Genomic DNA, 26,885 nt, shown 5'->3' with positions numbered 1-26,885 from the left:
TGCAGACTTCTCCTATTTGCCGCTTGTCTATTAAAAGAGCTCAAAAATTGTTAATCTAATATTTTCTTTCATGCTCCAGATTAAGACGCAAGCTGTTCTTTAATGTCCCCTCAGTGTCCACGAAGGATGTGAGCAGGGTTCACCCCCACGGCTATGGTGCTCTGATGGACGGCTGTCTCGCTCCTGCAGCTCCGATAACCAACACACCTCATCTTTGGCTGGCGGCTGCGTAGGAGTTGGAGGGTCTGACTGGCCAAAGAAGGAAGCAGAAGAGAACAAGGAGAACGTACTGCTGGACCAGTGCTTTTCCAAGACCTCAGGCCTTCCCTTTGACCTGGACGGTTGGAACGAGTCTGTCATCTCTGGTGGGTCTCACAACTTTAGCGGTTTGCTGAAGGTGTAAGCTTTAATCATTCAGACATATGCACTGAAGACTCAGGAGCTGTTCAGAAGATTTTTTTCTTTTTTATCTACAGGGATTTTGCTATTGTGCCTCATAGAAAGAAGGGAGAAAATTATAGGTATCCTTTTTACTGTAAGAGACAGAGCCTAAAAAGCTCATCCCGATGATCAGGTGGTTATTTAAGAATTGATCTACATGAATTGTGTTATCCAGTAGAAAAGGTAGAACTTTAAAAACCGTATGTCAGACATTTCCTGTACCTTTTTGAACAGGTTGCACACGGAAGCTTTAAGGTTTTGGAGGGAAAAAAATGTTTGCACAAAACCTAGCCCCATCCATCTCCCCTGAACACAATGAAGACGTCCCGGACCATTTACACAAAAGGACCTCTGAAGCAGGATGTTTCCACTTATCCTTCTTCTTCCTATAAACAGGATGAATTTTATGCCAGCGAGTTTCATTTTTGTCTCCACCAACCACATGACATTCTCCTATTAGTATTTGAGACCACAGCTGCTTTCTCAACGTGCTGCTTGCCTATATTGTCTTGGTGCCCACCCTAGCTTTGTGCAGTTTTTTTCTCTGGTGTCCCACAGAGCTGACTGTGTGATCAGGTATTTTTATTCAGATAACAAATTCATGGAGGTGCATTTAATAAAGACACTAAATAAAACATAGGAGGTCTTCTCAAAGAATAAATAAGAGTGTCAGAGCCAGAGTTCTTGCTGGTTAAAAGGTGATCAAACATTTATTTAATAAAGAAAAATGCTGGTTGATTTGTTATTTGTTTTAGATTCTCTGTCTCACATCGGAATTGTACCTATAATAAAATTTTAAAAAACCTCTTCATTGTTGATAATTATGAAAGTTTCAGTTGTTTATCAAATATTTATTTCCGCACAGTAGCACATTTCTTGATTATTAAGCTGACTACTTTGTTACTAACTTGTTCTGGAACGCTTTCATTCAGGCACAATTTCATACACCACCTGATCACAAAATCAATCCTTCAAATATGCCATGCTGCTCTATAACATGATCTGTAGTTAAGCCTGTCTTTTTATAGTGGTCTAAAGCATATTTGTGGTGTTGCAGGTACACTTCCTCGCAGGCTAAGGAAGGAGCTGCTGGCTGTCAAGCTACGAAACAGGCCCAGCAAGCAGGAGCTGGAGGACAGAAATATCTTCCCAGCACGAAGTGATCAGGAACGACAGGAAATTCGTCAGCAGATAGAGATGAAACTTGCCAAGTAAGAAGTGGAAGTATTTTAGTATTCAATGCCCCCCCTTGCTTATGCATAATTACATAAATCCCCTAACACTTGAAATGTAAATAAGATACACAATTTGGAATTAGCTTAATCTATTAATAGTTTAATAGAGTTGCAGGATCTTGCACAATCTGCTCAGATGTAACTTCTTTATTTCTTACAACTATTATCTGATATTAGTATAGCTTCAGTATCATTATTAACTAAAATGTTGTTAAGGACATGGGCATCTGTTACAGGCAATTGTCCAAATAGATAAAAATCATGCAACATTTTGGTGCTAGAAATTCACACATGCTCAGTTATTTCTTGAAAGCTGCCAACATTATCATCAGTCTACATGCTGCCTGTTTGTAGTGGATGAGCCGAAGCAACCTGTTCCTGGAAATGTTTTCTCTACAAAGCATGATGGGTGTGTGTTTTTGTACCTCGGTGTACAGACATTAATAGACAGCTGAGTCACATAATGTCCACAAACTGAAAGGAGTGATCCCCTGTTTAGATTTCACTTAACTCAGGCTCTTTAACACCAGCATATCAAACTGAGACACACCAGAAAGTTACATAACCTGCTGTGAAATAATTCACAGCCAAGCACAAAGTGCCACCCACACTTCATAGAACAGTATCTATCGGCTGTCTGGTAGGCGACTAATAATACAGCTTTCTTCCTCTATTCTTAGAATTACTGGAAGAAACGGATTTCTGATGCTTTCAAAAGAAAACATTCAAAGGTTTGCTGGAGTGAGGATGCACTATGGCTAGAGCTGATGTGGGAGACACTGGAATTAGTGTTTTAAGGCAGACGGACGAGTCTGGAGCAAATGAGAGTAAATGGCTGGCTGTACACTGCAAAAGCCATCTATAAATAAGTAAAAATGTCTTTAATTAAGTGTATTTATCGTTAATTTGACCAGGTAAATAGGATGATTTGCCAATGGAATTAGTATTTTACTCTTAAAGTAAGATAATTAGATATTATGCACTTGAAATAAGACATTGTAATTGTTTTGTTTTTTTGTTCTTATTTTAAATGTAAGTTGTATTGTTCCACTGGTAAAGTGTCTTACCTCCTCAATTAAAAAAAAAAATTACTTATTTTAAGAAAAAAATTATCATTTAGATTTACATTTTTTGCAGTGTAATGTAAAGATTATTACTGCTCCAGTAAGTGTTTTGATAAACGAACAAACTTTTGTTTTAGAAAGAAAGATTAATTGATTCATTTTTAGTCAGACAATTCTTATTTATGGTTACAGTATTTTTTAGACAAAACTGGGCGAGTCAACAATTTGGATGCTACTTTGTTTTTCCGTACCACTGCAAAGCAAAACTGTGGAGGATAATCCTTTCTAATTATAGCCCAGAAGGTCTAACTGCAAAAAGAACAGGATCCCTTAGGTAGCCAGTGAAAGACAAAACAGCCCCCTAACCAGCAATAGATTTGTGCATGGCTCCAACCTTTCCTTCTGTCTCTTTGTCTTTGAGCTTTTGTGCATTGCTGCAGAACTGATGATGGATGATAACATACTGTCTCTTCATTGGTGTCAATGATAGATGACCTTTCTATCTTTAGTTCCAGAGCTGGCTTAGCATTGCAGCCATGCTGCCATGCTGTTTCTAATCTTAGCTCCTGCTGCTGTTCAATAATGTATCCCCCCTTTGTGCACTGCTGCCTCCTCACAAATGTCCTGGAGTTATATTAGCAGGAATAATTCCTGTGTAGGAGGAGGCCGGGTGCTGTTCTACGATGGGAAGAGCTGAAAAAAGGCTAATTATATGTTCTTGGTGGAGTTGGTAGCTGAAATAAAGAACTAAAAAAAACACCCACAAGATGTTTTTTTCCACTTAGTTAGTAATGTATACCCAATACCTCCCTCAGCCTGCATACCTATAGATTGCCTTTCAATTGTAAAGAAAAAAAAATCAGCAATGGAAATGCTGAAACATTTGTTTTTGTTGTTTTCCTTACATTTTGTAAAAATTAAATCCAACAATTTGTCAGTGTAGAAAATATGGCAAATCATCTCATCTAAATGTTTCACTTAACCAAAATAGGTAAGGTTTAAAAATAATTCACTGTATGTTTATTTAAGTTGAACTAGGTCTAACCTGATCAAATTTAGCAGCTCTACTCAGATATTTATATTTGCAGTAAAGACAGAAAAAGAAAACAGCAGCGAGTTTCCAAAAATAGCTGCATTGTCATTTACAGCACATACAGCTGGGGTGTGCTGGTGACTCCCACCCCACATGTTGCTAGGGAGAAAAGAGGACTTCTGCAGGATTACTCCTTGTCTTCAAGATACTGTTGCTAAGCAACACAGCGACTGGGTCAATATTACAGTGGATGCTCATACTCACTAGAGCTTTGCTAGTGATTTTCCGTTGTCTGTTTAAAATGTAACAGCAATCGAAGCACTCTGCTTTGTTTTTCTGTTCCTCTGTGAGGTGAACAAAAGGAATCGTGAGGTCTGGTTGTTCCCAACCTGATGAGAGCTTAAGATAACTATAAAAAAACAAACAAAAAAAACACCTGATTTGATCAAAGGAGAAGCTTTCCACAACGGAGGCTGTGATAAGTGTCATTCTTTTTATCAGGTTTTTGTTACTGATGGATGTCCTGCTTGGGATTTGTTCAACAAATACTTCCAATCATTTCTTTCAGAAGGCATTTCAACTGAGGATAACAGCTGTTCAATGATAAATTCTACTATGTACAGATGTGTAACCTTGTTAATTACTACAAACAAATCAGTAGACTCATATTTTGCAATAGTATTGCTTTTTGCTAGAATTCATAGACAACATGTCTGCTACACATATTTAATTTAGGTAAAAAATTACAAAGTAGCTGAGAATTTATGTTTTTAGTTGAGATAGAGGAAATTTTTTTACACAATGGTCGCCAACTGTCCCTTGATAAGGATCGATTTCATATTAATAAACACTGTTAGCTGTTTAACTTAGTTCAATAGTTGAATTTATAGCTTACAAAATTTATTTCCTCACAGTAAATTGCAAAAATAAATTCACAATGTCAGCAAAATGAAGGACAATGCCTGGTCAAGAAGTGTCCCCTTTATAATTTTCACAGAGTAGGCAACCCTATACACAAATGTGGTCAAAGATCATTTTCCACCTGACTTGGATAATGATTCTCTTACGGAAATGGATAAGAAACGTGTTTACCCACAACCACCAACTTGGATGTCAAAAAATGGAAGTCACTCATATGCCATGACAGTAACACACACCCACCCACACAAACATAGATACAGCACTCTTTTTGCAATGCCTGAACTATTGAAGACCAGGTTTTAACAACGCCTATTTAAGTTAGGGAAGGATTTTTAGCTGTAGAAGTCCAGGTTGCAGTGTCACGCCAGTCACTTTGTTCCCTTTAGCTTTTCATTCTCTAGGTTTTATAAACAGCAGTCATCTAGTATTCCATATACAGACTGTTTTGATAATGGAAGACTCAGGATTAAAGGTAACGTTCTAAATCTAATTATTTATTCGATTTATTTTTTTGTCATTTTTTCTTCACCAGTTTGGAAACCAGGGGTGCCCATCTATATAAAAACCCATGTAAACACCCAGTGCAATAACCCTGTATAGTGATCCTATTATAAAAAATAAAGTGGATGCACTGTATATACTCAATATATATCCCATGTACCTTTTTCTTCCTCGGGCAACCTCTTCTTCGTTGACTATTTGAGCTGATTTAACGACTACATTTCTCCACTGTGAGATCAATATAGTCAATCAATCAATCAATCAAGGGGGGATGGGGGAAGCACCAATCTACACCATTAAGAGTCACAGAGCAGGTATTGCTTTTTCTTTGTGTTGTTGGTGTCCAGGTCATAGTTCCTGTGATCTAACTTTGATGTGTTGGAAAACCAAACTATAAAGTCTCCAGTGTTGGCTAGGCGTTATGGGATAAAGAGAGTCCTGCTGTGTGGAGGCATTCAAGCTCTTTTAACTTTTCACCTCTCGGGGTTTACTGTGTTATATCCCACCAGCTGTCTTATGTTGACCTCTTTAAGATGCACACATTTATAATTCATACAAAGCAAACACATACAGACACGTTGTAGACCTTTTCGGTTGCTTTGATGGGGAAGGGACAGCTGGTGTCAGGGTTGGGTTGAGGTTTGATGATCCAAATGCAGAGGCAGGGAGGCAGAGGAGAGTTTTTGTAGATTCAATGTAATGTTCACAAACAACTGAGGCAGGAATCCAAAAATCCAACATGAAAAATGCAAAACAAACCAAAATGATAGAGACATCAGGAGAAAACAATCACGAGGAACCAGGGTAAGACAAGGTAAGACAAAGTAAGACGAGGAACTGCATAAGGAGAGTATTTATAGGAGACTGAACAAAGAGAGGACTAACGAGCTGATTGGGAGCAGGTGTGAAGAGAGAAGTCCAGAAAGGAGCTAGGGAAAAGGAGACAAAGGCTACGTTCACACTGCAGACATTGATGCTCAATTCTGATTTTTTTGTGAAATCAGATTTTTTTTGCGTTGCCGTTCATATTTCCAAATATATGCGACTTGTATTTGATCTCCTGTGTGAACTGCAATCATACAGCGCAAGTGTTCCGCATGCGCAGTAGAGGACGCAATGATGTCACAGGCCAGTATGCTCTGTTTACAGAAGTAAACATGGATGGTAGTGCCGGTGCGCATCTAGCAGTCTTTTCCAACCATAAAAACTCAATCTTTTCAACATGGTTAAACATAAATACTGCTCTCTGCATCATCAACTACCATGGTTGCTGTTTTTCTGCGTTGCAAGATGCAGAATAGTGACCTTTGTCAGGTATTAATGACGTTTAGGTCAGATTAATCCGACCTGGCCGTTCAGACACAGGTCGCATTTGAAAAGATCAGATTCGTATCGGATTCAGGACCACATAGCCAAGTGGCCTGGGTCGGATTGAAAACAAAATTGGATCTGTGTTGTTCAGACTGCCATGAAAAGATCAGATCCAGGTCGTATATGGGCAAAAAAAATTGGATTTGGGTCACTTCAGGCTGCAGTGTGAATGTAGCCTTACATGAGAGGGCAACAAATAAAAACCTAAGAACTTAAATATAACCAGAAAACACAACACAATTGGAATTAAACCAATAAAACTAGAAAACATGGAGCAAATTAAAACTTAATACTCAAAAGAAAACAGAGCAGAACCAAGACTGGGACAACTGGCGGCTTCACTTAAAGTAGAACCTCTGCCTAGCAAGCAGTTTAAAAAAATAAAAATAAAGAATTGTTTAATAAAAATGGAATAATTCTTAAACCCAGTGCTACAATAATATAGTAGTGTAACCCCTACCTTTGCATAATAGTGGGGAAGCCTATGAGGGTGGAGCTTAAGCAAGCCCCGCCTTCAAAACACTCTGCATGCAGTAACCAGGGAGACTCGCCCCATAGCAGCCCATCACGACGCGGCTCTAAAGCGCCTGTGGCTGATAGTAGAGAGCAGAGCCTGAGCTGCTGAGGCTGAGAGGAGTTTCCCACTGCAGAGATGCTGCCCGGTGTCCCCGACATATAAAAGCTCGCTGGAGTCATTCTCTAAACGGGGAAAAACAGGCGCTTATTTCACTCTTCCAAATGTGGGGAGCCCCTCTGCCCAAACAACACAGCCGCGGTCTGGATGCGAGATGGAAACATAGGGGATTCCTCTCGAGAACGCGCATCGTGAAGAAATTACAACCGGTTTAGATTAAACACCGAGAGGAACAGGAGCGGAGATTTGCTGAAAATGGTTCAAAACGTAGTTTTGGTGTTTTTCCGCAGGAGGCTGAGCCAGAGACCGAATGTGGAGGAGTTGGAGAGTCGAAACATTTTAAAACGTAAGTCGTTTAATTATTAACTAGATAAATTACACTTTACTCCCAGTGTGTTAATTGGGTGCTTTTCTTTTTCATTTCCACCTAAGAAAAATTTATTGATTCACTTTTTTTCTGGTTTTCCCAGAGAGAAACGATCAGACAGAGCAAGAAGAGAGAAGGGAGATCAAACAGAGACTCAACAGAAAGGTAAGACTGCTTCATTATTGAGGTTCTATCTGCAAACTGTAATGGTTTAAATTAAATTTGGCTTTTCTTGGGGGCTTTTTCAGCTCAATCAGCGGCCAACAGTGGATGAGCTGCGAGAAAGGAAGATTCTGATCCGTTTCAGTGACTATGTGGAGGTGGCCAAAGCTCAGGACTATGATAGGAGAGCAGACAAACCCTGGACTCGCCTTTCAGCTGCAGACAAGGTGTGTGCCACATTCAAAACTAAAGGATCCAGCAATAAAAAAAAAAAAAAAAAAACAGTTTACTATTAATATCAGAGATGACAAAATCCTCCATTCTATGATGATCACTGAAGACCTAACACATTCATGCCATCAATATTTTCTAATGCATGTTTTCTCACCATGTTTTTTGGGGATTCCCTGATTTTTTTGCCTATTTCCTACAGGCTGCCATCCGAAAAGAGCTGAACGAGTTCAAGAGTACAGAGATGGAAGTGCACGCCTCCAGTAAACACCTAACTAGGTTAGTACTCTGGTCATGCAACCACTGTAGCTGCATGTCAGCGTAGTAATAAATGCACGCATGTTCTATTCTGGGCTGCAGCAGTCTAAATTTAGCTCTCCATGCTCTTCACATAGGAGAAGGCTATAAATAGATTGGAGTGCATATAAAATGGGGAGGGGTAGGTGGTCCCCTGGAGATCTAAGGGTATCAGAGAGAGTAATGATGAAATGGTTCAATGTCCTTGGCTGTGCAGAAAGAATGGGACTGTTTGTTGTGCCAGTGACCCAGAGAGTTTAAAAATAGCTCCTGATTAATGGCTAACATACCCAGATGTGATGACAAAGGTATACTCTCCAATCCTCTGCATTTACATATAGCTTATTTGCCTTTTCAGGTTCCACCGGCCGTGAAAGTGAAGAGTTTCTTCTGTGAAGAAATGCTGAGCTGAGAAATTCCCTGAAGCTGCCTGACGCCACTCAGTGGTGACACATCAAAGAGCCCGAAGCTCTTTTTTTGTCTTCAGCGCATCTTTAAATTTCTTCCTGCACCCCCGTATCATCAGAGTGAAGAAATGGGTGTAGGAGAAACAAGAGAGGGATCTTTGCAGCAGTGTGTCCTGGAGACTGCTGTTTGCAACATGGAAGCAGGCAGGTGAAAGAGACTGTAATTGAGAAAAAAAAATTCTGCCTCTCAGGACAAGAGCAGAATGGGAAAAAAAACAATCCTGTCATTAATTTTTTTTGTACTAATTCCAGGAAAACTTTGACAAATCGGTGTGAATCCGTGTAGTGGGAAGAAGATGTAGTGCATGTGACCACCTTTTCTTAACTGATGAATAATGTGTCACTTGGACTGTGTACAGACTGTGAAGTCGGGTGAGAATGTGTCGGGGAGAATTTTGATATGAACTGTATATACAGTATGTCAATCAGAACGGGACTGACAGTGTCTTCACTGAAAAAACAAATACCTTTGTAAGCACTACTTTAAAATTGTCTTCAAAATACAACACATTTTATAAGAACAAGCGGTGTATTTATTTTTTAAACAGTTTTATTTCAAATTAAGACTGAGGTTAACAAGTGTTTAAAAACTAAACAGGATTTTTTTTTAGTTGGACCATTTCAAAAGTCAAAAAATTTATAATACTTAACCACTAATAGAGTATTTTAAAAGTGACAAAGCAATACAGATACAAACATCAGATCAACTTAAATGTAATTAAATAGTCAAGAACATTCTTTAAAGATTTTTAACCATCTAACACAACAAGGCACATGTGAAACAAACGCAGCTCTTAACCAAATGGATTGATTTATATGAAACAAACTGGATTAAAATCCCTTTATGCAAACAGCTATATAGAGAAGCACAAACAAATTTCTCAGAAGGGTGCATCCCATGTGGACAGACACCTCGGCTCACTATGTAGAGTAACCTTTGGTCACCTCCAAACTGGCTTCATCCGGAGAAAAACAAAGCATGTATTCCTCTCTTCATACTCTGGATCTCTTGCTCATGCTGTGAATGGTGCAAAAGCATTAAAAAACATCATTTAAAATTTCATACAAAATTCTTTCAGGCTGTTCTACTACGGAAAAGGATTAGGGCCACTAAAAAAATTAATTAAATAAAGATTTTCAAATTTTATGTCAGAATTCTGTCTTTTTTCTCACAATTCTGACTTTAATTTCAGAATTCTGACTGAATTCTGACAGCTAACAAAAATGTAAGCATCAAGCCGTAGCCATGTCTGTTTTAGAGACTAAACTAGCTCTTTTCTTTTAATCAACTTCTGCTCTTCCATGAATGAAATCGCATCACCGGGGACCCCTCAGGCACGTAAAAAGTCAGTTAATTCTGTCATTTTCCACCATTGTGTTACTGGCCCTCCCAAACAACTCACATCTTTGTCAGTGAAGCTAAGTGCTCCCACATCTCTTCCTTCATGGTGCCCATCTACATTAAGATCTAAAATTCTTAGAAAAAATTCAGAATTCTAATGAAAAAAGTCAGAATTCCGACTTTTTTCCTGTATTAAACTGAAATAATATTTAAAAATCAGTTAACTTTTTTTTTTTTCAGTGGCCCTAATCCTTTTCTGTAGTTCTACATACCAGGTGTTATAGCGAAATATTAAAAGTTCACACACCAGTGTTCCAATGCAGTATTGTTTTTTTTTTTTTCTTTTTTTTTTGCTGATGTTAGAAATGAAAACAAATGCTTTCTGCATATAATTTCATAAAATCCCATACAGTTACATTTTAAACATCTACAGATTTATTAGAGACAAAAATGTGGAAAGACAAATGCTTCAACAACTTGGGTTCATTAGTGTGCAAAAACTTGGACAGATACTTTGTTAAACCAACTTTTTATCTAATTAATATTAACATCCAGTCTCTGGTACAGCTTTGGAAGCAGTCCACATCATGCCTCACTAACTTTGAACCAACTCTGTCTTGCAAATATTACAATTTGCGATGACTGACGGCAGCTTTAAGGTTAAATGATGAGTTCAAAGATGCTTTAACAAGACGTTAGTCCTAGTTTTCATTTAATTTGGACAGGATAAATGTTACCAATGATATATCTTGGTCTCATTGTTTTCAAAATGATAAAAACTTATTCAATTCATGGGTGACCAGATGTTCTATATCCACATAATGTAGAAGTGTTCAGAGCTACCCTGCTGGAATGGCAGAGTAAAGGAAAGAACATGGAAGCCGTGTTTTAGACTGTTGTGATCAACTCACCATTTCATCGAGGAGTCTGTCCTGAATCGACTTCAGGTCCTTTTTGATCAGGTCCATCTGAGAACAGCAAGTAGTAGAGAAAGACTTCAGGAAAAATGGCCAGAATTCAGTCAGTCGGTAAAGTTATGTTGGTGTAATCAGTACAGTTATTCCAGCCAAAGCAACAAGAATTAAATATTAAGTCTGATATGTAGGTAAGAGTTAGACCTCTGATTTGAACACTCCTTCTTCATAGTCCAAGCCGTGATCATAGATGCTTTGGAAGGTTCTCTTCAGTGTATCATTCCTATAAAGGCACAGACCAAAAAAAGGACTAAGGAACACCAGAGAAGAGGAAAAAAAAATCTGATCTATAGACCTATAACATTAAGACATTTCCAGGAGAAAAAGGGGCAGCTTATTATTGGTGGACTGTACGGAAGCGTGTTGCATTCACCTAGAAAACAAAACAAAAATTGGTCTGTTTTTCTGAATTAACGAGAAGCTCTATGAAAAAAAAGCATTCTGCTTCTCTGTATAAATGACAATTAAAAAAAAGTACTAACAAGCTCCTTGTTACAAAATAAATAAAAGTGTTCTGCTTCTTTGAATTAATGGGATTATGCTGCTATTATTTCATCGTGGATGTTCTATGCAGATTTCTAAGCAAGAGAGAAGATTCAAAATGTCCCATTCATCTTTATTTTCTTTTGCGATTGAGACATTGGGAAACTCTCTTGTTTCTCAGTTATGTAGATGTGATCTCTATTAGTTTGTCCACTTTACAAAGACACCTGTATGTTGGGTGCTACTCGTGGCACGGTTATTTACCCCTTAATTTCTTTTTCAGTTTATCTCATTAATTCAGACAGAAGGCCTTTTTTATTGGTGTCTCATAAAAATTATCCCATCAATTAAAAAAAACTTATAGTTTTTATTTATTTCTATAAAAAAGTAATCTTGTTTATTCAGAAAAAAAACAAATATTTATGTTTTATAAAACTTATCCTGTTCATTCAGATAAAACTGTACTTTTAATTTATTTTTTCAAATTATCCTAATTCAGAAAAACAGAACGTTTATATTTATATTAATTATCTTGTTCATTCAGAATAACAGAACATTTTTAGTTTATTTTTTTATGAAAAGATCTTGTTATTTAAGAAAAAAAGAACACTTTTATCTATTCTGATAAAACTGCTCGTAATTCAGAAAAACAGACCAAGTTTTTGTTTTGTTTTGCAGGTGAATGCATTTTGCTTCCCAAGGACTGATACAATGAATAAGGGAATTCAATTTAAAAAAACAATTATTAATAAAAACAGGGACACAATTTTTAAAGTACTAATTTTCTTTAGTATTGTATTATAGTATCATAGGAAAATTTGTCAGTAAACAGCTACGTGTATTTAAATGTACTCGGAACATCAATCAAACTAATAATAAAAGGGACATTCTTATACTTCCTTCGCTTTCTATGGGATTTAAAATTACAACTCCTACCAAAGAACTTGCAGAACTTTGATGTGTTACATGTCCTAAACTCCTTAAAAAAGAAAATATGATTTAGAATAATTAGGTTTCAAGAAAACCGGAAACACTTCATCCGTGCATCTCAATTGAATCATTATTTCCAAATCATATTAACATCTTTCTGTCAGAGTTGAGGTAAAATGCATTACTGTTTATTACAACAGTTTGTTTCTAAATGTACCCAATGGGATATGACGGCTGAGTACAGGGTAATCTCTCTCATCATATGAGGTGTTTAAAGCCATAAATTCACTTGTACAGTGGTAACACTGTGATACATACAGATGTGCATAGGAACACGTAGCCCTCGTGCAAACGTTCAACAAAGCACATTTGAAGTAAAGAACATACAGTTTATGTTTAATATTCAGGGTGTGATCCATGTTTGTTCTACACCTATGTCCTATTACCTCCCTTTAATTGGGTTTCAGCAAAAGGACAGATTTGGAGCAATATTTATTAACGGGACTGTTGTAGTAAGTACAGCTATCCACCAAAACACAACTAAATGTTCATTTTAGAATCAGACATAAAAAAGACACAGCTTGGATTTCAGAGTATGTCTCAATCAGAGCATAGGAAGCATGGGATTTATAATCCACACTGAAAAACCTGGGTGCTGGCTAAATAGTCCAGGACTGCATGCAGGCACAAGCTCTGTGCAGCCCTATCAGTTATATAAAGAAACAGAAGCAACATCTCTTATACAAGAGATTCTGCTGTGAAAAAACATATTTAGTTTCTGATGAGGGGGAAATTGTTTTCTAGTCAAGCCCTTTAATTCTTGTTCTATTGAATAAACAAGTATGTTGTTCAGCATTTTACAAAGTATTTTAGTCCAAGCTTGAGGAAAAATCAATGATAAGATCGTATTGGCTAAATAATGACATAACTCTTTTTTTATTCACCTCTTTGTTTCACAGTCCTGGTAAGAATGGAAAGTTGTAATCTGCTTTTCCCAGTTTATCTGCAAAGAGAAAAAAATACCAAAACAATTACTGTCAAATTTATGTAGATTGCGATTATTGTTCAAATGTTTTTCTTTTCCCTATAGCTTTTCAAACCAAGGAATAAATATAAAAAACAAGGGACCCACAGCCAGATCTTTCTCCATGTTTTTTAGCAAGTTAACATCCTGCTCCATCTTCTGGATCTCCTCTACAAGGGTATTTTGAACTTCACTCAGCCTTTGAATTCTGTCCAGAGCAAAAACACAAATAACCACAGAAATAAATCCAAGAAGAAATTATGCTGATTTTTTTTTTTTATCTCACACAAAACCAGAGAACTGAGGATGTGGATTCTATACAGCAAGCAAATACTCAGTGTTTGGAGTTTAAGAGCATTCTGAGAACAAAGGGAAGCAACCAGTTATTATACCTAACAAAATGGTACAGAGGAGAGCATTTGCACATTTAGCAAGTTGACTTGCTCATTTGGTTAAAAAAAACATTAAAAGCAGTTTGTTCAAGGCAGTAAAATTGACCGAAAGATACCTGTTTTCGTTAAACTGGACTCCAATGGATGAAATGTGGTGCTGGACAGCCTTGGAAGACCGTTTGTTGTAGATCTCCATTAAATGGCTACGGTTCTGAAAAGATTGATCACAAATGAGATGAGGATTAGTCACAGAAGAGTCTATTCCTGTAGGTAAACAATGCTTTCTAAAACAAACAGCTCAATAAAGCCTAACAAGATTATTTCTGTTGGTGTAGTACATGGTTTCAAAGAGGGCAAGGAGATTAACTTAAATACAAAAACACTTTTATTTTCTTTTTGTGTGTATAAATGTATGGATGTTAACCTGCAACTTGTTTTTCAGCTCAGAGGTGAACTGCTGACAAAGTTTTTTTGGCTTTAGAGTCTCTTCTGGAAGCTCTGAATCCCCATCCATCTCCAAGTCTCCATACACTTCTTCAGTCTCCCAGTGACTGGAACTCATGTGGCTCAGCTCATCTTCAACAGAAACCTCTTCAACTTCAAGTAGAAAATATCCAGAAATATATATTTCGATGTTAATAGGAACAATCATTTTGCAACAAGATCAGATTTATCTTCATTACATTGCTGAACCTAAAGAAAAGGTTTGATAAAAACATAATGAAGTCATCATTTAGAATTAAAGCTTTTAAGTGAACAAAAACCTGATAAAATGTGTAGCATTTGATATTAATAACAGCAGTAATATTTCTTACAAGACTTGAACAGTTTTCTTGGCTTCATTCTAGGAGAACGCTGGCCTCTAATCTTGCTCTTCTTCCGCTCCTCTTCATTCTCGTCTTCCTCTGACTTACTGGATAGTGAGACGCAGCGCTTAAGAGCGGGTCCTAAAAGACATGTCAGGATGTAAAACAGCCACTTTGTAGCAGAGGGGAGACCAAGTCATTTTTTTGCAAATCAAAATAGGCATCAAGTCTCAAATCAGGTTGCAAGTAAAATCAAAGCTGAAGTCAAATCCAAAGTCAAGACGGTCTGAAGTCCAACTGAAATCTTGAACTTTTAATATTGAGTTTTAAACATGTCACTTGACAAAATACTACTACTAGAAAAATACTGTTTCTGAGACTTTTTAATACATTCGAAATGTGCTTTTGTTTTCCTGAAAAAACAGTAAAAGTAAGAACAATTTTGACATCTTCTTTGTTGTGCTTTCTCCAGCGTCACGCAGCTTTGTCGTCACGCCCTCAAAACCCCGCCCACTTGGCATCCAGAAATTCAAAACACATCTCTGCTTTGTCATTGACCAGCCAGTTTTAGGGCCTGAGGCATTGATCGAGGTTAGACCACTCGCAGGCAAAAATGATTTTGGCCGCTGGTAGGTGGGGCGATTTTACTAGGCTAGAATGTTTAAGAAATGTTACTAGATAAAGAGGGTCATAGGATAAAAAAAAATGGTTCTAAAATACTAATTTGCATATGGACAAAAAAAATCACATAACCTAATCTGTGTTCAGTTAACCCTAAATAATAAAGAACCTACACACACATACTGATGACATCAGGGAACACAGGAAGCGCATATGGTTGCTAACCATCACCCAGTTCAATAGCCACACATCTGGCCTGTTGCTGTATAATACTGCAGGCAGTTCTTATATTTCTTTCTCCAGACAAGCAAAGATGATGATGATGATATGTAACACTTGACCTGTCTGAACTTATATTCCAACTGAAAGCCCCAAACACAGTAGAGCAGATTAATGGTACATAGTGGCCTAAGCCTTGTTTGAGTGATGTCATGCGAAGCTGCCTTTGTCTTTTCTTGTCAGACCATGCACATGCTTTCCTGATGGCTCATGATGTCAGGAATACTCTACCAAATCATTTGTGAAAGTATTACAGAAATCAACAAGTTTAGTCTAGTAGTTTAAAATGCGAGTCATATCTACTGTAACTGAAGCACACACCTCTGATTTGCAGTAATAAATGATTTGTTGTGTCAACACTATCATACTGGTGACATAATGACCTTCAGATGTGCTTCTTTATTTAATGGCCTCTAAGAACTTCAGACAAAAAGCACAAAGGTAAATAAAAAAACACTTTACCTGAGACAATATGCTTCGTGTGTTTAAGGTTCTTGTGCATGAGCGGTGTTTTCTATCAGAGTGAACAGTGAAGTGTTAGACACCAGTTTTATAGTCAGAAATGTTCCTTTTTTTTAAATGCTCTACACAGATCAACAATCTACCAATATCCTAATCAATGGTTCCTACATGTTAGCTTTTCAACTATAATTGTGGTTTCTCCAGAAAACTGGACAACACTTCAAATTCTATCCAAATTTCCAGACTTGGGCAAATATAAAAGCTAAAATATTCAGGTTGATAGATAAAAACCTCTTTATAAGACGTGGTCATAGTGGAGATGTTCTTTTTCCCGCTGAGCTCCGATGACGTTGGAGACAAGTGGCTTATTGGACTCAGGGAAACTGAGGACACTTTACTGAGCTCAAGGTGACAACCGCTTGCTAAAGTGTCCCTGGGGAACTGTAACTGAGATGGAGATAGCACTGGGGCCTTATCTGACTCTATAAGGGTTGATGTTAAGAGTGGTTGGGTGGATGGAGACAAAATGGACTGAGGCACTGAGGACAGATGCTTCTGCTCTGCAACAATCTGAAAATAAATAGAGAGAAAAGTGTAAAAAAATACAGCTGTGAGGAGATATACCAAGACATTCTCTAATTACAAAGTCTTTCTAAGATTGTTGACGAGCAGCAATAATGACATTTTCTAAAGCAGGGGTCTTCAACGTTTTCCAGGCCAAGGACCCCCAAACTGATGGAGAGATGGAGCAGGGACCCCCTAATTACATATATTGTATGAAATTGTGTTATATCAAAGTGGTCCTATAGTCACTCTATTAAAGATGGAGTAATTTCACCCTGGGATTATTAAAGTATTTCTGATTCTGATTCCTGGTTGATGGGACAGGTGTTGTGAATGAAACGGTGCCCAGCTTGAAAGAGATCCTGTGTGTCGCTAATGTGTGCATTGATGACTGAAAGAAATCTTCTGCCTCCATTTATCTGTTTACTACAGTGTGTCGAATTCATGTTAATGTGGATTTAAAGAAATTTCAATTAGTGGACAAAATTGCAGGGGGGAATATAAAAAAAAGACTAATCAACCAAAAGTTTCACAACCCCCATGCAGTACCTCTGTGGACCCCCTAGGGGTCAGGAAGCGAGGGAGCGCAACAGTAATATTATCAAACTTTAGTCATAAAGATAATTTAAATCATACTATTTTACTGTTCATAAAATCTTTAGGAATCAAATTTTTAACATTATTACATGATGTTTTTAATTTCTGACATCACAAATTCCCAAGAATAGTTTGGTTTCTAGAAGTGGTCAGAGGTTACTCTATTATAGAATAGTGAGTTTGGCTGTTACAGCTAATCTATGTAGAACCTTTTAATCAAAAAACAATGGTGGTTAATTCCTACCTTTAAGCAATTTGAGTCTCTATACTATTTTAATTCAGGATTTTATGAGAGTTTTAAGAATTTATGACTGGTAAGTCAATAACAGAGGTTAAGAAACTCATTTATTTTTTATAAACATGATTAAAAGGAGCAAAAGCAAATGTATAATAAAAAAATGGCTTGCCGAACTACTAGAAGTTTGATCAAGTTAGAAAGATAGAATATGGTCAAAAGGCCTAAATATGATTCTAACGTTTGAAACCTTGTAAGTGTCACATGAATTTTCAGTGTGAAGTGGTTTACATACCTCTGTAGCACTTAGTCCAGTGGGGGGAATGGGTGCAGGGCTCTGACCTGCCAGTGAACAGGGAGAGGGGACACACTGAGTCTTCTGAGAACTCTGCTTTTTCTCTGCATTGCAGAAAGAAGACGGTTTACATTTCCCTTTATGGCCGACTGGTGGGCGAACGTTGGGTAGCAGCAGGATTTGAGAGGAGGTGTCCTGGCAGGGAGGATTTAGGAAGATAGGGAGTGGGGACCCCCGCGGGGTGAGGACAGTGGAGCAGGTCAATCCCAAGGTTGGATCTGACCTCTCAGCAGCTGTGAGTGTCCAAAGAAAACACAGATGTTCCAACAGCCAGCTTCAGATATTGGTCAGAGCACAGAGGGTCAACATACATAGTAAAGGCTTTGCTGAGCATAAGTGATTTCTGCATAAGACACAGCATCCACACTGTGAATGAGTCAACTGAACATGTATGTTTACAGGTTCAACATTTGACAGAACAAAGTCTGTTTAAAACAGAAACAGTTCAATACCAGAAAGTAAAAGAACAAATGTGCAAAGATTCTTCTCAGACCAGTTTTTTTCATATAGTTCAGTCCTTCTAAAATAAGTCACCCTTATTACTTCAATTTTAACAAAGTTTAATTCAATTTCGAAATCAGATTAGTAATTGTGAATGATCTAAAACAATTTCCACTAAAAGAAAAGTCAAAATCAAATTAAGGATACAAATGTGTGATTGAATGAAACCACTGAATTAAAAGACGCCAGCTGACATCAAAGACGTTAAACTATTGTGGTCTCACTCTGATGTTGGTTAAAAGCTTTCCACTCAAACTTACTTCTCATATGTTCAATGGAAGGAGGGGATGTAGAGAAAGAGGTCAGGCAGCCAGCCAAAGAATTCTTCAAAGTGCTCGTTTGTTCTCGACCCTGGAAGACATTTGTCTAATTCAACATCAGAGTTTCCTGAGCAACGCTCCCAGGCGTAACCTGTTGAGGCTGCTATTAAGGCCAGATATTAGCATACATAAAAATGAATTAAAAAAAAGAATCCTTCTCTCACATTTTCTCTATTGTTAGACTCCAGGCTAATAATGCAGTTATTTAAAAATTTTTTTACATTTTGTTTAAAAAAATAATAAACATTCACTAAGATTAATGAATCCCTGAACCTTTTTGACAACATGGTGATGCAATGATGTTTAAAAAGCCTTTGACAACTTCAGACACAACTTTAAAGCACAGTTGTGTGAAAAATTGTTTGCTTTTTGAATGGTTGCCACACTTAAGTGCTTTGGAACATCAAACGAATGTTAAAAATGATCTAAAGACAACATAAGTTAAACAAAACATACAGTTTGTGAATAAGTATTTTCATTATTGAGGGAGGAAAAAAGGCCTGATTACTGCTGTATGAATTCTTCTTCTAAGTGGGATGACTGGCGGATGGCATCAAATGTTTAGATGCGTTATCGCCATCTACTTTGCTGAAGCATGGTCCAGATTCTCAAACAAATATAACTTATATTCTTGCAAATAATCCTGTTTCCCTTAAAAAATCTTACAAATCTTCTACAACTTCATGTTTAACAAATACACCTATAAATGATTTTCACATCGTACTTCCTTATTTCTTGCTTTATGCTCTACTGTTTCTAAATCCATTCTACAATCCCATCTGCCTGTTGGATGTTTAACCAAGATATTTCAAGTTTTATATTACGGTGTCTAATCATAAACGTAGGACTGCTTTTTCTCCAATTTCCTTTGTTTCTCCCGCCATTTTTTTGTATCTTCAATAGATGTCGACCTTTGGTTCCCACCTCCTCAGACCACTGCTGATTCACTTTGTTCTCAAAGGACTATTTGCCTTTTAATCAACGTTTTTGCTAATAAACTGTATAAATAAATGTCTTGTAGTGTTACCTATATGTCAAAGGTATATTTTTGACAGCTTTTATTGTCAGTACACTGTCACAAGTCCAAATGAACTCTCTGCATTTAACCCATCCCCTTGGGGAGCAGTGGGCTGCCATTGTGCAGCGCCCACGGAGTAGTTTGGGGTTAAGGGTCTTTGCTAGGGACCCAGAGTAGCAGGCTGTAGAAGTGGGGCTTTAACTCAAAACCTAGTGGTTAGGGCGCAATGCCTTAACCACTAGGCCGCAACTCCTAATGTTAAAACACCCACCAAAGGTAAAAATGACGTTACTGCATCTGATTTTTAATATTGGCTTAGACAAGGATGGGATTTAATTTAGGAGAACTGAAGTCAGCAGCTCTACCCGCAGCTGTGGTTCAATTAGGGACAGAAGATTCATATTCAATGATTTGGTTATATTGGAAAATTATTTGTTGTTTTCATTGTAAAAGTTAATAAATATTAAATGTATTGAAATTAGATAAAAACAAGTCTGTATCATGTGCCCAGTCTAGTACTATAATCTGACATTAATTTAGTCATTTACATGATCTAAAAGCTACTGAAAAAAAGATTAAGTTTAAAGATAGAAAATATTTAAAAAAAACAACCACAAATGAACAGATTTATCTTTCTGATCTAAAATAATTATTTGGCATCCCTTTTGAATCAATGGGTCACAAATAAGTTATTAGTTTTTGTTTATCGGGGGTGTATGATTCAGATATTATATATTATTGACAGTCTCCATTAGAACCACTTTAAGTGAGGAAAGAAGCAACTGAACCAGTGGCTAAAACCATCATGGCTCATTAATGCTGGCCTCCTCCACAGAACCTTTCTCTCTTTCCCACCCTTTTCTCTGCCTCTAGTGAAGATGGTGGAAAGAAATCCTGCATCTTTCACACATTTCCATCACAAAACAATATACAGCCGGACTGCCAGTGTGCCCATGCCCTCAACCCCTCTCTACGTAACACTTTAACCTGGGTGCACCTTTCTTTAGAGAAATATAAGTGTGCAGATATAAGGCCCTGAGCTGTACTATAATCACAGATTTCCCTTTAGATATCCTAAAAACAGAATCCATAATTCCATCATGATTTCAATTTTCAGATTTCAGTTCAGCTAGAAGATTTGTAACTCAATTTCCTTCTTTTTTTAGAGCAGGAACCTGCATGAATTCAACGAATAAATGAGATAAGAGCAAATAAAAGTGAATACATTTTTTATAATACATCTGTGCAGCTTTTGGATGAGATACCCACAACCAATATCAAAGATGACTGTGAATCTAAGCAGATAAGAACTCCCTCTAACCTGTTTTATTATACCTGCTGTGCGCCATCAAAATTGTAAGTATTTCAACTGTAAGGACAACTAAATGATCAGATGTTCTTTCTTTCAATGATACATTTATTGTAGTTCGGAATGAAAATAGGAGAATCCTTTTTCACCTGAGAAGGAATCCATATAATTATCTGTATATTAAAAGGTATGATCTGTTGATTTTCTGTGATTTACTACATCTATTGAAATTCTATTACACCTTAATTTCTTGATGATATCAAGGTTAACATTAATGCTAAGAAAAATCATGAAGGTGTAACTGAATAGAGCTCTGCAACATTATTTCTCTTCTCTTTTAATCTCATTTCCAGTCCACATTTATTTTCAGCCAACGCCAATACAGTATGTCTACCTTTGCCTTTCCAGCTCCCCATCACGGCTGTAAACTTTTAACTGCTGGATGTATCTCTGAAGTTTGTCCTTGCAGAATTATCCAGCAAATTATTATAACTAAAAAGTAAAGGAAGATCTCTCATTTACACCTTTACTACCACATTTAGATTTTGTATATACCCCACAGCATAATTTCATCACTTGATTGCTAATTACTTATAATTCATGAATCCTTGTTTTTTTCCATACTGCAAATCATAATGACATCAGTGGAGAAATATATACACTTTTAAAACAGTATTATTTGCCCCAAATTTGATCCCATTAAACTTCCCCATTTTTAAATTAATATATTCATCCTTCTTTCTACTTAACACAGCTGTCTTAGTTATGTCTATGATTAATTTTACACCCTAACACACCTGTTCTTGATTAAGAAATAACTTCAATATTACCTGCCTGACAAAATGAAGTGCACCAAAAGATCTTGAAAAGACAGACATCATGCTAAGATCCTAAAAATTAGGGCCAAATGCGAAAGAAAGTAATTAAGATCTATCAGATCTATCTAAAGAGTCCAGTGAACCATGATGCAAGCAGGTATCTACATATTGGGAAAACATTGAAAAGCTGTGAGCTTGAAGTGGCTGACCAAAATTACCCCAAGAGCACAGCAATGACCCATCTAACAGGACACAAAAGATCCAATAACACAGAGACCTCTCACCTTAAAATGCGCTTTTTTGGAATCTGTCAAGCTGCTCCCATCTGCCCGGCTGTGTTTTTCTGCAGGGTGGTCATAGAGGTTATGTTTACTCTTCTTTACAGGTGGATCTTCAGCACAGTTCTCCACTCGCTTTCTCTGCTGCCCAGCAGAACAAATCTATAAACAAACAAACCAAAAGGAATGTTATTCAGATCTGTGATGTTCAACTAGGAATATTAATGCAAGGGTTGCAACATTAGAAGTATGACTTACTACTATTACTTAATTGGAAAGAAATAAAATGTAATATTTACCTCTACTTTGGAGAAGGGACAAGCATCCAACACAGACTGTTTCTCTGATAGTTTCATATCAGTTGGTTGTTTGTGTGCTGTCTTTTTCTTCTTTGCTGTAGCAACCCCATTCACCTTTTCTGGATTCTTTATGTTACAAGTGGATGAATGCTATTTGATGGGCAGAAAGAAAAGCTAATTTGTGAAATCTAACTCTGATTGTGTTATATCATATGTCAAATCTGATATGTTAAAAATAATTGTGTTAATTGAGCATATAAAAGTTTTAATATTTATATACTAGAACAGATATATTTGCTAAAAAAGTTTGTATAAAAAACTGTTTTTTTCACTGTGTAAGAGCAATAAATAAATATGTATTATTTATTTTAAAGCTATAGAACTGTGTGAAATTAAAACAAAAATTTTGAAACTATTTGTCTGCAAAACAGATCAATCAAAACGGTGAAAAATGTTTTGATCAGAGAAATTTACACAATGTGCAAGTGCTTTATGAGATAAACTTGTATTGATTGAAATTTTCTTTGTTTTAATAAAAAATATTAGAAATAAAAAAGCTGTTTTGCCTTGGGTGATGGAGGCTCTTCTGTTTCAGAATCACTCTCATCTGTTTTGGGTTCCTGGTAACTTTTTGTAGTGGTGGCTGCAGCTCTTCTAGGCCTCTTTGTAGCCACTTGTGGTCTGAGATCTGTTACTTGGTTCACTTTCTTTGGAGGATTGATAATCTTCTATAAACAGATTATACTACAGTGACACACAGTGGCAAAAAGTGATAGTGCTGCAACTTCAGGGACGTACTAATGGCCTACCTGAATACGTTTGCTTTCGCCCTTTACACCTTTTGAAGATATTGATTGCAAATCTCGGGGTGTGTCTGGAAATAAACAGAAGATAGATCATAGCACACTTTATGTTAAGAATCATCTATGTCTTTTTTTTTCCAATGATAACTTTTCCTTTAATACATCCAAGTCTATGGACCTGGAGAATGAGGTGGGGCTGTTTTGGGTTTGAGCTTAGCGTGTCTGGTGTACGTAATGACTTGAGCTTTGGACTTTCTGGAGGATTCTTTTAGCCAGCTGATATCTGTCGGGGCATTGTCTGTGTCAGTGTCACTGAACAGATGCTTTTTCACATGTAGCTTCTTCTGCAAGAAACAAGGTGACAACTGCAGATGTAAAAGGTCAAGAAGCAGCCAATCTTGTTCAAACTAAATTATTTTGACTACTCTTTATTAAACACAACCTAAAATCTCAGCTTACCTTTGCCACAGGTTGTCCTTTCTTAGCTGAGGTGTGAATTGTAGAGTTGTTGTAGCCACTTTAAAAACAACAAACATTAATTAAACACATCCTACAACTTTTTTTTTTTTTTTTATCTCAGAAGTCAAACCTCTGAGGATTTCATTTTACCTTAATTATCAAATTCTGTATAAAATAATTAGGTTTACCTGCTTGATTTGGTTTGATTCTCACCCTAAAGTCAAAGAGAACATTTAAAACATTCATAATTACCGACTGCATTGTTCATGTAGAAAACACTACAGCTCAAAATGAATTTATGCCAAATACACTACTTAAAACATCAAGGGAACACTTTTCAGACAGTATAATATTAAGTAATTTAAACATCTGGAACATTAATCTGGTCAGTTTATCAGCAGAGGGAATTGTTAATAATTTGTTTAAGGTCCTTAAACCATCAGCAGGACTGGTCTCTACCTCTTTGGAAAATGAGGAACTGAATGAGCTCTGCCAGGGCCCTATAAATTGATCTCTAGAGTCAAAAGCTTGAATTTCTCTGACCAAACCATTAGAAACTATCTTAATGAGGGTGATCTGAGGGCTTGACATCCTCTAGCAGGCCCTGTGCTTACTGCCCATGTCTGGTGAGCATGGCTGGCATTTGCTAGGGAACAGTAGAATTGGCATTTTGAGCTATGGCACTCTGTTCTCTAAACATATGACAAAATGTTCACTCTGAGCTTGTGTGATACATGTGAAAGACTCAGAGACTTGTAAAGGATAAACAACAGCATCCTGAATTTTATTAGGAATCAGGACCTGACCATGCAGGCGGTTCTAGGTTCCCACTGTAGCACAATTATACCCAGCTTTGTTTGACAAGAGGATGCAGGCAATTACTGGAGGAAGAAGGGATTAAAGCCAATGACTGACCTCCATGGTACCCTGACCTAAATCCAATATCTGTGGCACATCATGCTTAAGTCAATTAGACATCCATATAATGATAGATTGCACCTCAGAGTGTCCAGGAGCTCAGCTGTGCTCTGGTATGGATAACTCGGGACAGGGTCCATCAGTTCATAACGAGCATGGTCTGATACAGGAACATAGGGTAAAACAAACCGCTGAGCGCCATGTCGAGTTCCATTGATCACATTTTAGGAAATTGGACTGGGATGCCAAATCATTTTTTTTTTCTTGATCATAAGATTTAATCATGAAGAAATCTATTTTCATCAAATAATGGGACTCTGTTTTGTTGCTAAAAACAAAACCCATTATATACCAGTATGAATATCCAGGATTTTTAATATTGATATAATTTTAAAAGTGTCCTTTGATTTATTTTGTTTTTAGCAGTGTATTTGGGAATATAGAGGAAGGAAGGAAGGAAGGAAGGAAGGAAGGAAGGAAGGAAGGAAGGAAGGAAGGAAGGAAGGAAGGAAGGAAGGAAGGAAGGAAGGGAGGAAAGGAAGGAAGGAAGGAAGGAAGGAAGGAAGGAAGGAAGGAAGGAAGGAAGGGGGAGATGAGACAACATATGGAAGGAAAGAGGGAAAAAGTAAAGGAACAAGGGTTATGAAAGAATATGTGGAATCCAAGAAAAGAAAAGCATAGGAAAGAAATAAAAATAGAAACAAGCTGTTACCCTAACGGAGATCGGTGAATCAACTTTGAATGCAAAGCTATCATTCCTACAAAACAGAAGAATTAAATACAACACTCTTAATTTTCAACCCCAGGCTTGATCATTTCCCTACAATTTTTCCAGGTTTTTGTCAAACTGTTTCATTACCTGTCAGATCCTCTGGTAGAATTTAAGAGTTTTCCAAGGCTAATGGTTCCAAGTTTGTCTTTCTGATGCATATAAACAATATATTCAGTTAAACAAGCAGAGCAAAGAAGTGCAAAAAGTCAACTCTTAGGTAAAGTCAAGACATTAATTTGAAGACTTACTCTACATGCAGGTATCACCTCCTTGTTAAAGATTGGTCTATCAGATAAAGAAATAAGAACAATCACACAGTATGGTACATATGGTGCTGTTCTATACTAACTGAGATGGGTTGATCTAAAGAGAGAAAATAATCCAGTGTGTTCCTTAATGAGCATACCTGTCTGTTAGCGGGGGGATCCAACTTGGAGAACTTTTATCTGAGCTGTTTTTTCTTAGGGTTTTGGTTTCAATCTCATAATGGCTGGAGATACGCTTCATCATGGTGGCTGTGACATTTGAGTCGCTCTAAATTAAGAGAATGAACGAGAATAATCCGATTAATTAAATAATTATGAATATTAAGAAAGCTTATTGAGATGAATTAAAACATGGAATTCCTACTTTTTCTTTGGTTGAAATTGCAGTTTTTTTGCAACCTTTGGCCTCAAATTCTTTGTGGTCCTCAACAGTTTTATTTGTGCAGGTCTTATCTGAAGCTTTTGTTGGACCAATGTCCACCTGAAGTGACATCTCTTCTCTTTTTGCGTTTTTTGAGAGACTGGTTCTCTGAGTATTTTGTATTTTTGGAACACTCTTGGAACCACGTGTGTTGTATAACTTTGTTTTGTCAGAGCCCCTTTTGGAATCAGAAGTTTTTCTCTGTTGATCAGTTGATTCCTGTCGGGGAGGATCTTTGCTCACATCATTAAGGACCTTCTGAAGGCGCTCAGTGAGTTCATTATGGAATTGCTGTTGGAGCTTAAGACTTGAGGCAGGAACTGACATCCGTCCTGAGGAAGTGCAGTGCTTCTGGGGTTCAAAAGTACCCCAATTAGGCTCTAAATAAAAGAAAAATAATAACACTTATAATTAGATCATCTGCATATTTAAGATTTGTTCATTACTTTAAGTCCACAATGCCTAGAGTAACAGAAATGAGCCATGTTGATATCAACTATTAAATGTCTTTACCCGGTACTGATCCCATTTTCTGAGTTGGCATTGTTAGCATTTCAGACATGGATAATTTGCTCCAGTTTGATTTCCTGCAACATGAAACAACAGACCTCTATTCATATGTTCTATTTATATGAACACTGTTTTTAAATTGCAAAGAGGCGTACTCTTTGACCTACGTGTTACATGCTGAGCTGGGCTGTGTGTCAGGTACAAAATAGGTCTCTGAAAGTAAAGTAGTCAGATAGAGCTTTAGGAGGCTAAACAATTACAGAAATGTTTTGGTAACAAGTTCAAGAGGAGGGAGATGGGGAGTCAATAAGTCATCTCCATGTCAAGTATTTGTTCTGCCACTGAGCCAGATGAGTCCACTTCACTTCACTGTGCAGATTGGACTCACCTGGTCCAGGGGATGGG

At 37.1% G+C, this 26,885-nt stretch overlaps 2 protein-coding genes across 5 annotated transcripts in view; one reads left to right on the top strand and one right to left on the bottom strand.

The window, feature by feature from the left end:
• The window catches only part of LOC107087506 (phosphatase and actin regulator 3-like), a 50,641-nt gene extending 41,418 nt beyond the window's left edge, over positions 1-9,223 (top strand). For 2 of the 4 annotated variants that reach the window (XM_015379112.1, XM_015379111.1), the window contains exons 7-13: positions 115-365; positions 1,499-1,652; positions 7,491-7,546; positions 7,671-7,732; positions 7,816-7,956; positions 8,163-8,239; positions 8,616-9,223. In XM_015379112.1, coding sequence (XP_015234598.1) covers positions 115-365; positions 1,499-1,652; positions 7,491-7,546; positions 7,671-7,732; positions 7,816-7,956; positions 8,163-8,239; positions 8,616-8,631 — 757 coding nt within the window. In that variant the 3' untranslated portion in view covers positions 8,632-9,223. The remainder of the gene's footprint in view (positions 1-114; positions 366-1,498; positions 1,653-7,490; positions 7,547-7,670; positions 7,733-7,815; positions 7,957-8,162; positions 8,240-8,615) is intronic. The other 2 variants (XM_015379114.1, XM_015379113.1) reach the window with 2 other exon arrangements.
• A 196-nt stretch (positions 9,224-9,419) lies between these two features.
• LOC107087475 (synaptonemal complex protein 2-like) lies at positions 9,420-26,693 on the bottom strand (the record flags this gene model as incomplete). The annotated part of the gene is made up of 26 exons (XM_015379062.1): positions 9,420-9,742; positions 10,978-11,034; positions 11,185-11,263; positions 13,398-13,456; positions 13,586-13,685; positions 13,986-14,080; positions 14,294-14,466; positions 14,685-14,816; positions 16,038-16,089; positions 16,329-16,607; positions 17,729-18,021; positions 18,550-18,640; positions 22,039-22,194; positions 22,332-22,481; positions 22,898-23,059; positions 23,141-23,205; positions 23,313-23,478; positions 23,594-23,651; positions 23,782-23,807; positions 25,224-25,269; positions 25,371-25,432; positions 25,532-25,568; positions 25,690-25,817; positions 25,914-26,350; positions 26,484-26,557; positions 26,648-26,693. Coding segments are annotated over 26 exons (3,083 nt in total), but the record flags the coding sequence as incomplete, so codon positions are not given.
• Positions 26,694-26,885: the final 192 nt, after the last annotated feature.

The sequence above is a fragment of the Cyprinodon variegatus genome, unplaced genomic scaffold (genome assembly GCF_000732505.1).
Source record: "Cyprinodon variegatus isolate N-32 unplaced genomic scaffold, C_variegatus-1.0 Scaffold185, whole genome shotgun sequence".
NCBI lineage: Eukaryota > Metazoa > Chordata > Actinopteri > Cyprinodontiformes > Cyprinodontidae > Cyprinodon > Cyprinodon variegatus.
The sequence above is the reverse complement of the archived record's forward strand: the minus strand, read 5'-3'. Positions and strand labels throughout refer to the sequence as shown.